General features: G+C 37.8%; 1 protein-coding gene across 2 annotated transcripts in view; it reads left to right on the top strand.

Moving 5' to 3' along the window:
• LRP12 (LDL receptor related protein 12) overlaps positions 1–15,559 on the top strand; it is a 90,015-nt gene extending 74,456 nt beyond the window's left edge. For both annotated transcript variants that reach the window (XM_005894616.2, XM_005894615.2), the window contains 4 exons: positions 4,230–4,432; positions 5,564–6,668; positions 8,212–8,344; positions 13,256–15,559. In XM_005894616.2, coding sequence (XP_005894678.1) covers positions 4,230–4,432; positions 5,564–6,668; positions 8,212–8,344; positions 13,256–14,122 — 2,308 coding nt within the window. In that variant the 3' untranslated portion in view covers positions 14,123–15,559. The remainder of the gene's footprint in view (positions 1–4,229; positions 4,433–5,563; positions 6,669–8,211; positions 8,345–13,255) is intronic.
• Positions 15,560–16,570: the final 1,011 nt, after the last annotated feature.

Here is a 16,570-nt window from a genome sequence, read left to right as displayed (position 1 = left end):
CCAAACAAATTTAAAGACCATAGATACCAAAATTTAAACAGTTGTTTGAAAGTACTATGTGAAGCTTTGCCGTGATAAATTTTACTTTCAAGGGCAAATGACTTCTAAGAAAATTTAAATTATCAAAATTGACTAATTGAAAGTTTAGGAAAAGCTGATTAAACCAAAAAGCATGAAGAAATTGAAAATCTCTACCCTAAGTCGTCTTTACTGTGAAGAAGCACAAGGCGCAGATTTGTAAACAATCTGTTACATAAACTATTACAAAGCATAAAAAAAGAAAAACTGAAAACTGTTTCTCCTTATAAATGTGTTTTAAGCACTCTAAATGAATATTGGAAAACAAAATCCTCATAGTGTATACATGAAGAGACAACTACTGATTATTTCTTTTGTTCTAGGTCAGGTCCCTGATTTCATGAATCTTAAACATTTTAGTTGATTAAAAGTTGGGAGTTCCCTGGTGGCTTAGTGGTTAGAATTCCAGGCTTTCCCTGCCATGACCCAGGTTCAATCCCTGGTCAAGGAACTGAGATTCCACAAGCCACCATAAACATTAGGGGTATATATATCTTTTCTAATTAATGTTTTGTTTTCTTCCATAAATATCTAGGAGTGAAATTGCTAGATCGTATGGTAGGTCTGTTTTTAGTTTTTTGAGGAACCTCCATACTGTTTTCCATGTGGTTCCACCAACAGTGCACAAAGGTGGTTCCCTTTTTTCCACATCCTGACCAACACGGCTTTGACAATAACCACTTTGACAGATGTGAGGCGGTATCTCATTGTGGTTTTGTGTTGCATTTCCCTGATGATTAGAAATGTTGAGCATCTTTTCATAAGCCTGTTGGCCATCGGTGTATCTCCTTTGGAAAAATGTCTGTTCAAATCCTCTGCCCAAATACTTTAATTGGGTTGTTTTTTTGATATTGAGTTGTATGAGTTCTTTGTGTGTTTTGGATAATTAACCCCTTATTGGACATGTCATTTGCAAATATCTTCTCCCATTCAGCACAGCCACTGTGGAAAACAGCACGTAAGTTCTTCAAAAAATGAAAAACAGAACTACCACACGACCCTGCAGTTCCACTCTTCTTACCCAAAGAAAATGAAAAAAAAAAATTTGAATAGATAAATGCATCCCAGTGTTCATAGCAACATTTATTTACAGTAGCCAAGACATGAAATACAGATAAATAGATAAAAATGATGTTGGGGTGTGTGTATGGTCGTGGGAATATTTCTCAGCCATAAAAAATAATGAAATTTTGCCATTTCCAACAGTGTGGATAGACCTACAGGATATTATGCTTAGTGAAATAAGTCAGACAGAGAAAGACACATACTGTATATTTTTAGTTTATGTGGAATCTGAAAAATAAAACACATTAGTGAATATAACAAAACAGAAACATACTCACAAATACAGAGAACAAACTAGTGGTTACCAGTGGAGAGGGATAAAATAAGTGGAGGACTATTGAGGTACAAACTACTATATATAAAATTAAAAAGTTACAAGGATGTAATGTACAGCACAGAAGAATATAGCCAATATGTAATAATAATTTTATATGGAGTATAGGGCTAGTCAAGGCTATGGTTTTTCCTGTGGTCATATATGGATGTGAGAGTTGGACTGTGAAGAAGTCTGAGCGCCGAAGAATTGATGCTTTTGAACTGTGGTGTTGGAGAAGACTCTTGAGAGTCCCTTGGACTGCAAGAAGATCCAACCAGTCCATCCTGAAGGAGATCAGCCCTGGGATTTCTTTGGAAGGAATGATGCTAAAGCTGAAACTCCAGTACTTTGGCCACCTCATGCGAAGAGTTGACTCATTGGAAAAGACTCTGATGCTGGGAGGGATTGGGGGCAAGAGGAGAAGGGGACGACAGAGGATGAGATGGCTGGATGGCATCACTGACTCGATGGATGTGAGTCTGAGTGAACTCTGGGAGTTGGTGATGGACAGGGAGGCCTGGCATGCTGCGATTCATGGGGTCGCAAAGAGTAGGACACGACTAAGCAACTGATCTGATCTGATCTGATCTGATAAGCTATAAAAATATCAAGTTACTATGTTGTATCCCTGAAACTAATATAATGTTGTAAGTCAACCATACTTCAAAAAAAACCTAAGTAACAGATACTATTAAGAAAGTGAAAAGCAACCCATGGATAGAGAAAATATTAGCAATACACATATCTAATAAAGTACTTGGATCCAGAATGTACAAAGAATTTTTATAGCTCAAATTTTTTTAAATGGACAAGAGACTTGAACAGACACTTCAAAGAAGATATAAGAATGTCCAATAAGCACATGAAAAGATGTTCAACATCATTGGTCTTTCAGGAAATGCACATAAAACAACCATGAGAGATGCCATTTCATGCCCAGTAATGGCTGAAATTCAAAATACTTTTAGCACCAACTAAATTTAGCATCAAATTCAGCACCACAGGTAGCACCGACTACTGGGGAGAGTGGGTGTGAGTGGTTGTACATCTTGTGTAACCTACATGCCTCAAAAAGATACATTTAAAAGTGAAAGTGATAGTTGATCAGTTATGTCCAACTCTTCATGACACCATGGACTATAGCCCGCCAGGCTCCTCCGTCCATGGAAGTCTCCAGGTAAGAATACTGGAGTGAGTAGCCATTACCTTCTCTAGGGAATCTTCCCAACCCAAGGATCGAAACTGAGTCTCCTGCATTGCAGGCAGATTGTTTACTGTCCAAGCCACCAGGGAAGCCCCACATGTTTATAAAGAGCTCTTGAATAAGAATACATTTCAGTGTACAAAGGGTTTAACAGTGTGATTCACAGGAAAAGAAATAGAAATATCTAATAAACATAGGAAAAGTGTTTCAATCTCAGTAAATAAGGAAATGGAGACTAGAACAATGATAAATTTATTTTATGCACCTAATTGGAAACAAATCTTTGGAAATAAAATGTTTCCTTTTGCCAGAGTTGTAGGGTATAAGGTATTTTTTCACACACATTCAGTGGAATTGTGAGTTGGTATAAACATTTTCTCAATGCCACCATCAACTTTAAAGTGGAATTGTATGCTTGGATCTAACAATTCTACTTCTAGAAAAAGCTGTCCTACAGAAATACTTGCTTATGTGTGTATGGAGAGAACATGTATGAGAATTCCTTAAAGTATTGTTCATAATAGTGAAAAACTGGAAGCAGTCAAAGTGTCAGCCTTTGTTCTAGTTACTCAGAATATTTAAAGAGGAAATAGCCTGGTGTAATAATCCTCGGATAATTAACTTTATCATCACTTGGCTTAAGGCAGAGGCAAGGAATCTCATTTTTTGGCTAATTTTTTATGTGCTTCTTATTTGTTCTGTCCTCTGCGTACATGCTCGGTTCCTCAGCCATGTCTGACTTTTTGTGACCACGTGGACTATAGCCCATCAGGCTCCTCTGTCCGTTCTTACCAGCCAAGAATAGTGGAGTGGGTTGCCATTTCCTCCTCTAGGGGATCTTCCCAACCCAGGAATCAAACCCACGTCTCTAGCATCTCCAGCATTGACAGGTGGATTCTTTACCACAGAGCCACTTGGGAAGCCCCTTTCTGTCCTTTATTTGTGCCCGTGTTTTACAAACTATAAAATAACATTTGGCTATAAATCATTTATGTAGAAAAGTATTCCCAAACTCAGGGACTTGTCACTGAAGTTTTTTGTTTGTTCGTTTTTGACTTCTTTATTTGGCTCAGGTTGGTGCTATTTGCTCTCCTGAAAATGTAACCTATAAACTTTTTATTACGCAAGCAGATTAACCAGTCTAATCTAAGGGAAGGCTGACTTCCTCTGTGTCCTTCAGTTCATTGAATATGGAGTGGTGTTTCTGGTCCAAACAGAGAACAATTTAGAGTATTAGAAATTAGAAGTGGTCCTTCCTAAAGACGCACAGGGAGAAGAAAAAGGTGCCGTGCCAACTATCTCCTGTTTTTTTAGCATTATTTTGGAACTTTGTGTTACTTATGAAGAAGTATTATTCTGGAATCTGGGAAAGAGATATAAATATTAGGAACAGAGAAGTATTATTGTTATTATTTTTTGATGATACAGTTGTGTACTAAGAAGAGCCAGGAGAATCAGTGGATATTTAGAGGCTTATAATAAAGTTCTCGGTTATTTTGATTTTTTTTAATGAAATTTTTTTCCAAAATTTCCTTTCAACAGCCTTTTCTGACTTTTTATTTGTAGTTTTCAGGATTTTGATATTCAAGGCTCCAGAAGATGCAGTTTGGACTGGTTGACAATAGAAACATACAAGAATATTGAAAGCTACAGAGCCTGTGGTTCCACAATCCCACCACCGTACATTTCTTCCCAAGACCACGTCTGGATCAGGTTCCATTCCGATGACAGTATCTCTAGGAAGGGTTTCAGGCTGGCATACTTTTCAGGTGTGTTTTTATATAAGAAGAAAGGTTTGGAACAGAATTCTATCATATTAACTCCTCAATCACTTCAGGACTTGCCTTCTAAACAACGTCCATTTTATTGTGACTAAATACCAAGACAGCTGAGATTGCAGAATTTGAGGCAAAAGGTTCAGGTGCCCTAGAGTTAGGTCTCCAAAAGGCATTTTGTATAATCCTAATAGAATGGTTAATTTTACACACTAAAGTCAGTCTTTTTAAATATTTTGAATATATTTATTTTAAAAGGAACTTTTTTCCCCTCAAGTGTTCACCCGTATCCTGCATGTTATTTCAGAATGTATTTTTGTGTGTTACCATTATCTTTACACCTTCAAAGAAAAGACACAATCAATTTTACTTTCATAGTTTGTAGTATCAGAAGTCTTCTTTTGCTGGTTCTTAAACTTTATCTGAATAGTGTGACCAGATCATAAAAATATGAAGAACTCAGAGCATTAGAGTCCCGTAAATTTTTGCTGAAAATAACTATATTTTTCTGAAATTAACATGGTCACCTTTAGCAACATATGCTACTTTTTCTCTTTTTTATTAAAAGCACATCTTTGTAATAATTACTTGGATTCTGAAGCATTTTCTGTCACCTGTTTGCCCTCTTTCCTTCCCCCTACTCTTGAGTCTAGATAATGGACTTGCAAGATATTGCGTATATGTACATAAATATATATAAATAACTAAAAAAGAATATTAAAATGGATTTGAAAAGGTGATTATTATGGAGGAATTTTTCTTAATTTCAAAACGTTTATTCAGTAGGGTATTTAAAATTCTTAGGCATATATACTACTGGCGCATATATCTTACATCACTTTACTAAATGTTCTGTAGCAAAGCAGCTTCTGCAAAAACAGAATCAGTCCTTTATCTTTAGGTCAGCTGTAGAGATCTTCATGGAACAAATCATAAGTATTATTTAATTAAAAGTTTTAGTAATCAGTAAGCCAGTATTAATTAAATTTTTTGCTTAAGCCCAGCTATCACCTGAGCTAATTAACATTTACAATAAAAATACCACTTGCTGTTACATATCCTTTAAAGAATATGGTTTTTTTCCCTCCTTACCTCTCCATCTCCCTCCTCTCACTGACCTCCCAGGGAAATCTGAAGAACCAAACTGTGCTTGTGACCAGTTTCGCTGTGGAAATGGAAAGTGTATACCAGCAGCCTGGAAATGCAACAACATGGATGAATGTGGAGACAGTTCTGATGAAGAGATCTGTGCCAGAGAAGCGAATCCTCCAACATCTGCCTCCTTCCAGCCCTGTGCTTACAACCAGTTCCAGTGTCTGTCTCGGTTTACCAAAGTCTACACCTGCCTTCCCGAGTCTTTAAAATGCGATGGCAACATTGACTGCCTTGACCTCGGAGATGAGATCGACTGTGATGTGCCCACTTGTGGGCAGTGGTTAAAATATTTTTATGGTACTTTTAATTCTCCCAATTATCCAGACTTTTATCCTCCTGGAAGCAATTGCACCTGGTTAATAGACACTGGTGATCACCGCAAAGTCATCTTACGCTTCACAGACTTTAAACTTGATGGTACTGGTTATGGTGATTATGTCAAAATATACGATGGATTAGAGGAGAATCCGCACAAGCTTCTGCGTGTGTTGACCGCTTTTGATTCTCACGCGCCTCTCACTGTAGTGTCTTCTTCTGGACAGATAAGGGTCCATTTCTGCGCTGATAAAGTCAATGCGGCCAGGGGCTTTAATGCTACTTACCAGGTAGATGGCTTCTGTCTGCCGTGGGAGATCCCCTGCGGAGGGAACTGGGGCTGCTACACCGAGCAGCAGCGCTGTGATGGCTACTGGCATTGCCCAAACGGGCGGGACGAGATCAACTGTACCGTATGCCAGAAGGAGGAGTTCCCGTGTTCCCGGAACGGCGTCTGCTACCCTCGCTCTGATCGCTGCAACTACCAGAACCACTGCCCAAATGGCTCTGATGAAAAAAACTGCTTCTTTTGCCAGCCAGGAAATTTTCATTGTAAAAACAACCGATGTGTGTTTGAAAGCTGGGTGTGTGACTCTCAGGACGACTGCGGCGACGGCAGCGACGAGGAGAACTGCCCGGTAATCGTGCCAACCCGGGTCATCACCGCCGCCGTCATCGGGAGCCTCATCTGCGGCCTGCTGCTGGTCATTGCCTTGGGGTGCACCTGTAAGCTTTATTCTCTGAGAATGTTTGAACGAAGGTCAGTATCAAGACAGAGCTATGGTGTTGCATGCTCTGTACAGTAAAAACATGGCCCAGATATTTACAACACATTTTTTAAGGAGATGAGCAATATATTTTTGTTACACTATTGGAGACAGAGCTACCTATTGTCTGTGATTTATAAAATTACTATGAAAAGCATATGACTCAGAAGGTTAATAAGCACATTAAAAAAAACAAACAAGAGTTAATGAGGTGAGAAAAGGCAGTCTGTAGTGTTTTCAGATTAACATGTTTTATAGGAATTTTGCAAGCTGAAATTCTTGGTCATGGTGCTTTAACCTGAGTTTTTATAAATATTAATTCAACAATTCCAGACATTTGAGAGCCTTCTATGTTCAAAGCAGCATATGGGTGAATAGATCAATGAGTAGGAGTAATCTCACAGGCAGTTTACAGTTAGAAGGAAGGAACTGGTGGGTAGGATTAAATGACAAAACATATAAATGCTGTAAGAGCTACAAAATAAAGTGGTATAAAAGTCAGAGGACCTCAGTTAAGTAAGAAATGGTTCAGCGTGAAAGGGTGGCCCTCAGGGAGAGCCGTCTTCCACGTGGCAGAGGAGAAACCTGGAGAAGTTGATGGCAGAGAGGTCTTCTAGAAAGCTCCTGTGGAGACCATGACCATCAGCCCCAGAAGAGTTGCAAGTAATACATACAACAAAGAAGTCACATACCAGATAGCCAAGAACAGATGCACAGTATCAAAACAACCATATGCTTCTTACTTGGCATAAGTGGCCAGAAATGTTTTACTACATTGCAACATGAAACCAAGTAAGCAACATAAAGAGTGATAAAGAACCCACCTGCAGTGCAGGACATGTAAGAGACCTGGGTTTGATCCCTGCGTAGGAAAATCCCTTGGAGGAGGGCGTGGCAGCCCACTCCAGTATTCTTGCCTGGAGAAGCCCCATGGACTGAGGAGCATGGAGGATTACAGTCCATAGAGTCGCAAAGAGTCGGACACGACTGAAGGGACTTAGCGCGTGCACACGCACGCGCGCACACACACACACACACACAGAAGACCAGAGGTCTTGAGTTTAAGAACAGGTTATTACACACACACACACACAGGTCTTGAGTTTAAGAACAGGTTATTCCAGAATGGGTTTTGGCAACTCATTTCACTGTTTTCCTTACCTAAAAGGTAAATATGTTGGACTTGACGAATAAAGTATCTTCTAAGAATATTCACATACTTTCACCTCAAGCCCCTCTGATCTCAGAAGGGTAAAGATCTAGTAGTTTTATCTTTTACAGGGATATTTAATATATTAAAACTTAGTGATCCAGGCCCCTAGTGTAAAACCACATGAGGCTGGACTGTCCGCTTCATCTCTGTGTTCTCAGTGTAGGGTAGTATAAATACTCACCAAATGTTGACTGATTCTGCTTTACAAATGAACAAATATATTAAAATTCAGATTGTTTTAATTGTTGATAATTAAAGAATTACTGTTTTGGCTTGCCCTTTTTTTTTTTTAAACTCCTTTCATCCCTCTGTTTGTCTCAAAGATCATTTGAAACACAGTTGTCCAGAGTGGAAGCAGAATTGTTAAGAAGAGAAGCTCCTCCCTCTTATGGACAATTGATTGCTCAGGGTTTAATTCCACCAGTTGAAGATTTTCCTGTTTGTTCACCTAATCAGGTATGTTACACTTTGTGATTTCTGTTTCAGTACCTCTTAAAATGAAGTCTATACTTATATGTAATGGTGAAGGACCCTCGATTGTGTCAGAATTTTTGCAGTTGAGTCAAGAATTAAATAAATGGAAGATTTGAAATTGTATGGTTGCCTCCTGAGCAGTGTGGGGGTTAGGGGCGTCAGTGCTCCATGCAGGTGAAAATTCACATGGAACTTTATAGTTGAGCTTCCCAGGTGGCCCAGTGGTAAAGAATCCACCTGCCAATGCAGGAGATGCAGTTCGGTCCCTGGGTTGGGAAGATGCCCTGGAGAAGGAAATGGTAACCCACTCCAGCATTCTTGCCTGAGAAATCCCATGGACAGAGGAGCCTGGTGGGCTACAATCCATGGGGTCACAAAAGAACTGGACATAACTGAGCAACTAAACAACTCTATAGTCAGCTTTCTGTCTAGAGTTCAGTGTCCACAAATTCAACCAGCTATAGATGGTGTGGTGCTGTAGTATTTGCCATTGAAAAAAAATCCGTAAATAAGTGCACCTGGGCAAGCCCATGTTTTTCATGGGTTTACTCTAGTTGTTTCCTTATATTTTAACAAATTCAAAAGTATAGTTTTCATTCTTTACTTCTTATTTGGTTACGTGATTCTTAAGCATTTTAATGTTTGCTGCTGCTGCTAAGTCACTTCAGTCATGTCCGACTCTGTGCGACCCCATAGACGGCAGCCCACCAGGCTCCCCATCCCTGGGATTCTCCAGGCAAGAACACTGGAGTGGGTTGCCATTTCTTTCTCCAGTGCATGAAAGTGAAAAGTGAAAGTGAAGTCGCTCAGTCGTGCCTGACCCTCAGCGACCCCATGGACTGCAGCCTTCCAGGCTCCTCTGTCAGTGGGATTTTCCAGGCAAGAGTACTGGAGTGGGGTGCCATTGCCTTCTCCGATTTTAATGTTTAGGATGTGCTTAGTCACTCAGTCTTGTCTGACTCTTTGCGACCCCATAGAGTGTAACCCACCAGGCTTCCCTGTCCATGGGGTTCTCCATGCAAGAATAGTGGAGAGGGTTGCCATACCCTTCTCCAGGAGATCTTCCCTACCCAGGAATCGAACCCGTGTCTCTTATATTTCCTGTATTGGCAAGTGGGTTCTTTACCACTAGCGCCACCTGGGAAGCCCTAATGTTTAGAATAATTTAGTACACTGAAATTCAAAAGTAAAGTCTAACAACTTATTTTTTACTTGAACTATTTCAAAGATTTAAGATAAATACTAAAGTTGATATGCTTAGAAATACGTTAGTAACATGCAAGATTAAAATAAGTCATTGAAACGAAGTTAATATTTCTACCTGCCTTGAGAGAAAACCTCTTCACAGCTGAATTTTACAGTGCTTAAAAATCCATATCATTTTCTTTAAATAGTGACTCATTCTTTTTTTTAAATTTTTTTAGTTTATTTGGAGTATACCCAGTTAACAATGTTATGAAAGTTTCAGGTGGACGGCAAAGGGATTCAACCATATATATTTATGTATCCATTCTCCCCCAAACTCCCCTCCCATATAGTCATTCTTTATTAATGTTGCTGAATTCTTTAAATTTTTGTTAGCAATTTTTTATTGAAGTGTAGTTTATTTACAGTGTTGTCTTAGTTTCCAGTATACAGCAAAGTGATTCAGTTATATACATAGTTATATACATTCTTTTTCATATTTTTTTCCGTAATAGGTTATTACAAGATGTTGAATGTAGTTCCTGGCACTTGCTTTTTAAATTTCTTTTTCAATTCTTAAAGTTGTGCCAGGGTTCATAAGGCCATAAAGGTTTATACATTTAAAATGTAAATTCATCATGAAATAATTCTAAAAATTGTTCCCAGTATCAGAATTAAGAAAAATTGTTGGACATTGTTTTCCCAGTGATTGAAAGTGAAAGTCGCTCAGTTGTGTCTGACTCTTTGCAGCTCCATGGGATAGTCCATGGAATTCTCCAGGCCAGAACACTTGAGTGGGTAGCTGTTTCCTTCTCCAGCGGATCTTCCCAACCTAGGGATCAAACCCAGGTCTCCTGCTTTGCAGGCGGCTTCTTTCCCAGCTGAGCCACCAGGGAAGCCCAGTGATTAATTCCATTCAAAATGAAAGTCCATTTCCTTTTTGGTAAATGAGATTTCTGATTGCAATCTGTCACCTTATTTGAGTCTTTTTAGGAAATCTTTGTGAGAATTTATAGTTTTAAAACTTCTCTGGATATAATTTGCTAAGTAAATAATTCAGAATTTCCACTGGTTAAAATTCTGTGTGCAACATAGGAAGAACCTACATTGTGGCTTTTTCATAATATATTGTTGGTCCTGCCATGGGGAAGGGTTCTTTTTAGGGAGGAATTCAGAGAATGGTTAATTCCATGCACGCCCGTCTACCATCTGTCACCCACCACCAGTATACCTTGAGGGTACCTTCAAGAGTTTGGTCAACTGTGAGTTACAAGGAGCATAGTCCACATATGATAGCCCTCACTTCTAACACCAATTATAATCATTGTAAGTTCAAGGGCTCCCCAAACCATCCTCAGGTTGATAATTCACTAGAAAGCCTCAGAGCTCATTGAAAGCTGTTACATACCATGGTGTAACTTTTATTGCTGGGAAAGGACCCAAATTAAATCAGCCTCAGGAGAATACCAAGCATTAACCCTTCCAATTGTCTTTTCCCCGTAATGTCAGGACAGTGTAACTCTCTAAACACCAGTGAATGGCAATATGCATGAAACATTGCCATCCAGGGAAGCTCACCCAAACCTAGTGTCCAAGGATTTTATAGGAGCTCCATCACATAGGCACAGTTCATCGCACACGTGACTGATCCCGGTCTCTAGCCCTTCAGAGATTGACTGATTCTGCTGATTGAAAGCCCTCACCCTGCATCACGTTTGTGTGGCTCAGAGCCTCCACCTGAAACACACTGTTACTCTCTGGCTGGCCCAAGGCTCCACGCAATGACACTTCCATCAAAGGTGACATTCCAGGGATTGAGATCTCTTCCCAGAAGTAAAGGGCAAAGGTCAGACTTCACTTAGGGTAAAATTTCATTAACTCCCCATAATAGCTTTCCTCTTGGGTTATAATTTACCCTGAGAATTTTGATTCAAAAAAGTTTTAAAATAAAACATGTTTGTAAACTAGATTTTATTCAGTTAATGAGATTAAATTCTCAAGTTTGAAACTTTTGTTAATTAAGTATCAAGTATCTATATTAGTTCTTAAAAAGAATTATTTTCTGAATTACCATCTCATTCAAAATAGCGATCCTTTCTGAGGCATGCTTTCTTTCTTCTTCTTCATAAACTGAAGAAGTATATGAAATTATTCCTAAAACAATCATGAGATCCCCTTGTAGAACTGAATGGGCAGTCATTTAATTAAACAGACTTTGAAATGAGTAGAGAACTTCATCTCACTGTGGCAGACTGTACTCTTAAGTTGGCTTTGAAGTGTGCTGAAGGCGTTGTGGATCTCAGCTGCCTAAGAGGGGAGGATAGCTGAAGAGCCTGTATTCCTTGCTGGATTTAATGACAGTGCTCACACAAAGCCTTAGAACTTGAGCCAGATGAGGAGAACCAGATCTGTGGAGTTCATAGGGATGTGAACCACTTTTGGTTTATATTCATAATTGGTGAAAAATCTTACTGGCATACTAAATTTACATATGCTGATATTCAGATTTCTTATTGACAATCTGTTCTTTATTAAGGCCAGACTATGAGATATTCCTATGATAGTAGCTTCTTAGCTTTCTGTGAATTATATTTCAGGAATTACGTTCAAAAAGTCTATATGGAAATCACAAATAAATGCAGTACCAGTCACAGAGAGAGATGGAGAACATACTATCACCTTTGCTTATTCTCTTCCCTTCTTTTCTTCTGTGAGGAGGAGGGGCAAGAGTCATTCATTTTGGCAGATAGAAGCTGCCATTTGAAAGGGAGTATATCAACTTACCATTGTTTCTTGGATATACTATGTTTTAAAAATACTAAATGCCAGATTGATGAAAGCTGTGTTTGTTCCAAGTTTGATTACTCCTTTTTATAACCACTAGATGGAGCTTAAAGACTATTTTTATAACAGTAGCTTGTTGGGTTTTTGTGTTTTTTTAAATAATTGATAGTCATTCATCTACAAAAAAAGTAAGTTTTTCTTTCAGTTGAACAATATGGTCACCTCCCAAATGCACTAGTTAAAAATCATCAGTTTTCAAAGAATAAGGTTATAATTTATGTTTAACATGACAATAAGACTTAAATCTTTTAAGACTGAGAAGAAACCTAAATGTATCAGATACCATTGACTAGTGCTATAAACAAATTATTTTCTTTGACTTTCTGTTTTCTGTGCTGCATTACAAATATAATAATTCCTCTGTTTATGGTAATATAAATAAATTCTCAGTATCTACTCATCCAACAAATCCTTGGTTTTGACCTTGTAAATCAAGTCTGATTTGTTCTCTTCTAAACAAACAGATAAACAGCCTGGTTTTCACACTCCTGTAAGTCATTTAGAGAATTATGGTAGAGATTTTTCTATTATCCTAGCTAAAGAAGTATCAAATAATTTCATTTTCATCTTTGGTACATTTCTAGGATTGGATTACTATGTGAAGTTTTAAAACAAAATTGCTGTTGTGATTGACATTATCATTTTAAAGTTCATATATAAAGTATCAAGAAAATCTTAAACACAGTGAACAGTGGTTCCAGTTATAGGTTAGTTTCTGGAGTGGGATGAACCTGTATTAATGAGAGAATTTAATTTATCTTTCATAGACCCTAACAATGAGTAATAGAATTTTTACCCACAACACAGTTTTAATACCTTGTTTTCAGCTGTCTTAAGATTTTTTTTTTTTTTTTTTTTTTGCAGGCATCTGTTTTGGAAAACCTGAGACTGGCTGTACGGTCTCAGCTTGGATTTACTTCCATCAGACTCCCTATGGCAGGCAGATCCAGCAACATCTGGAATCGTATTTTTAATTTTGCAAGGTCACGCCATTCAGGGTCATTGGCTCTGGTCTCAGCAGATGGAGATGAGGTTGTCCCTAGCCAGAGTACCAGCAGAGAACCTGAAAGAAATCATACTCACAGAAGTCTGTTTTCCGTGGAGTCTGACGACACAGACACAGAAAATGAGAGAAGAGATACGGCAGGAGCGTCGGGTGGGGTTACAGCTCCTTTGCCCCAAAAAGTCCCTCCCACGACAGCTGTAGAAGCAACGGTGGGAGCAAGTGGAAGTTCCTCCACTCAGAGCGCCCGAGGGGGTCACACAGAGACCGGACGGGATGTGACCAGCGTGGAACCCCCCAGTGTGAGTCCAGCACGGCACCAGCTCACAAGTGCGCTAAGTCGAATGACTCAGGGGCTACGCTGGGTACGTTTTACATTAGGGCGATCAAGCTCTTCGAATCAGAACCAGAGCCCTTTGAGACAGCTTGATAATGGGGTAAATGGAAGAGAAGAAGATGATGATGTCGAAATGCTAATTCCAGTTTCTGAAGGAGCTTCAGACTTTGATGTGAATGACTGCTCCAGACCGCTTCTTGATCTTGCCTCCGATCAAGGGCAAGGGTTCAGACAACCATATAGTGGAACAAATCCTGGAGTGAGGCCAAGTAGTCGTGATGGCCCTTGTGAGCGCTGTGGTATCGTCCACACTGCCCAGATCCCGGACTCTTGCTTAGAAGCAACGCTGAAAACTGAAACGAGTGATGATGAAGCTTTGTTACTTTGTTAGGTACGGATCCCATCAGGGAGCTTGGGTACAAGTTGGAGCAATATCCATTCATTGTTTTGTAACTTTACAATTAAACTAGTTTTCATTTAAAAAGAAAAAAAAAGATGCAGGGTGATTTCTTATTATCATATGTTAGCCTGCATGGTTAAATTAAACAACTGTAACTCTATGAACTTTAGAGTTTACTATTTTAGCAGCTAAAAATGCATTATGTATTCAGATTGTTCAGTAATGTTTTTCCATTTGTTTCTAATTGTTTTCATTCTGGTACTGTGGTTAGCAGTAGAGATACGGCTGCTGAAACTCATTTGACTGTCAGTTTATCTATCCTATGTTAAAATATTTCTTTGTTCAGAATAATACCTTCTTTTAATTAAACCCTTTATGCTTTTGCCAACTCATCTCGTAAGTTAATATACTAGATGTTAAGATTGTTGATACAAAAAGTAAAAATTCCTTATACTCATCTATTTTTATTTATATAACATTTGTCTAAGCATTATTGTATTTCATCATAACATGAGCTTGTCAAAGGGAAAAAAAAACTTTGTCTAAAATTTTTTCTCTCATGTTTGACATGCAATGATGTGAAATTTAGATAGTTAGATAAATTAATGGCAAAAAACAAAACTCTTTTATAGGTTTTCTAATGTTGACTTTAATATTCTAATATGGTACAGACCAAATGGTAAAAATCCCAAGTCATTTCTTTTTCATCTCTATTTAAGGACAAATTAAGCAGATGAAGATATTCTACTATGCATTAAATCTTGAACTTTATGTGTACAAAAACTGTACAAGATAAGTTCCAACTGGTAATGTCTTTCCCTGGTACAGGGTTATGCTTGTATTGGACCCTAGGGATTTGCACTAAAAATCATATTAAGGTCTCAGATGAGTTTAGTGCAGAAGCACTATCACTTTAAATACTATTATTTGCTATCATGATGACTATATTTCCATAGCTTTTTGGGGGGTTGAGGGGGCATTTTTATTACAACTTGAGGTTGCTTTGCTGGTTTCATATTTATTTGTTGTATTTAAAGACTGCATTCTTGTAAGAAAGTGATTTTTTTCAATATATTTTATTCATGAGGAGGAGGATCATGCTACATGAAAAGCAAATTAAGAAGTCATTCAGATCACCTCCCTTTTTAAAGTAAAGTGAATTGCAAAACCCCGCATATTTTTTTATTGTCAGTTCCCATTTATTTATTTTTTAGCTGTCTGTTTTAGTAGCTTAATGATTGAGTATGAAAAATGTATTTGTGTGTGATTATTGCTATTTATTAAATTTTAAATACTTTGCTGAATGTCATTTTAAAGCATGTTTGCCTTCTTGTGTATTTGTCGTGTTATGCTGTCAGGAAGAACTGACTGAAATGTTTTAATATGTATCAAAAATTAAAATTACTTTTTTTGTATTGCCTTGAGGTACTTTTTAACTTGAAGTTGCTGTTTATTTTTATTTGGTGTGTATACAAATTCAGGCCATGAAATATGCAGTATGTCTAGAAGAAAAAGGGAGATAGTCTTTCTTAACTCTCTTATCATAAAGTAGTAGCTTATACCAGTTCTCAAGGGTAAAAATCCCTAAGGATCTGAATATTATTTTGCCCTTGAAAAAATTGACGTATCTTAGAAGATTCAGTAACTCTAGCAGTTCTCTTTTTATATTATTTTCAGACATTTTAAACTCCTATGCAATATTTTACTGTCAGAATTTGGGTTACCAAATTAACCTTGTTTGGGTCCTACTAATTATATACTATTATGTATAGGTTTTTTGTTTTTGTTTTCTGGCATGTGTTTTTAATTTCTTTGTTTAAATTAACTAATACATCTTCTTGGTTTAAACATTAAAAAAATCAAGTCTGTCTCCTACTCCTGACACTCATCTTTTAGTTCCCTTTCAAAGAAAAAGGTACAAACACTACATTCTTGTATACCCCCCAGAAATACCATAAACATACATAAATGTATCCATGTGTATAAATGCTATATGATATAATATAAATTGTAACATACTATGCATTCTCTTCTGCACTTATTTTCAAAGGCAAGGTATATCTACTACTGTTTGAAGGTTAAAAGTAAAGTTGGGTATTTCTGTTTTTTGACTTTTCACGTTTAAACACTTGATCTTGTCTTGAATTTAAGGCTCCACTTTTTTTTTCCTAGGTAACTACCTAATGACTGCAAGACTGTTTATTAAATCTGTCCTTTCCTCACTTTTGCAAATGACCCTTTTATCATATCGCAGATTTTCATATTGTGTGGATATGTCTCTAGACTCCCATTCCATTCTCTTCAGCTGGCCTGCCTTTCTTTTTTTGTACCAGTGTTCCACTGTTTTAATAACTGTAATTTTTAACTATTCCAATATTCTTGCTTATTCTTCCAGTTGAACTTTAGAACCAACTCTTGTGTTCCACCAAACAAACCCAT

This window comes from Bos mutus, chromosome 14, assembly GCF_027580195.1.
Source record: "Bos mutus isolate GX-2022 chromosome 14, NWIPB_WYAK_1.1, whole genome shotgun sequence".
Taxonomy (NCBI): domain Eukaryota; kingdom Metazoa; phylum Chordata; class Mammalia; order Artiodactyla; family Bovidae; genus Bos; species Bos mutus.
This window is presented reverse-complemented; position numbering and strand designations above follow the sequence as displayed.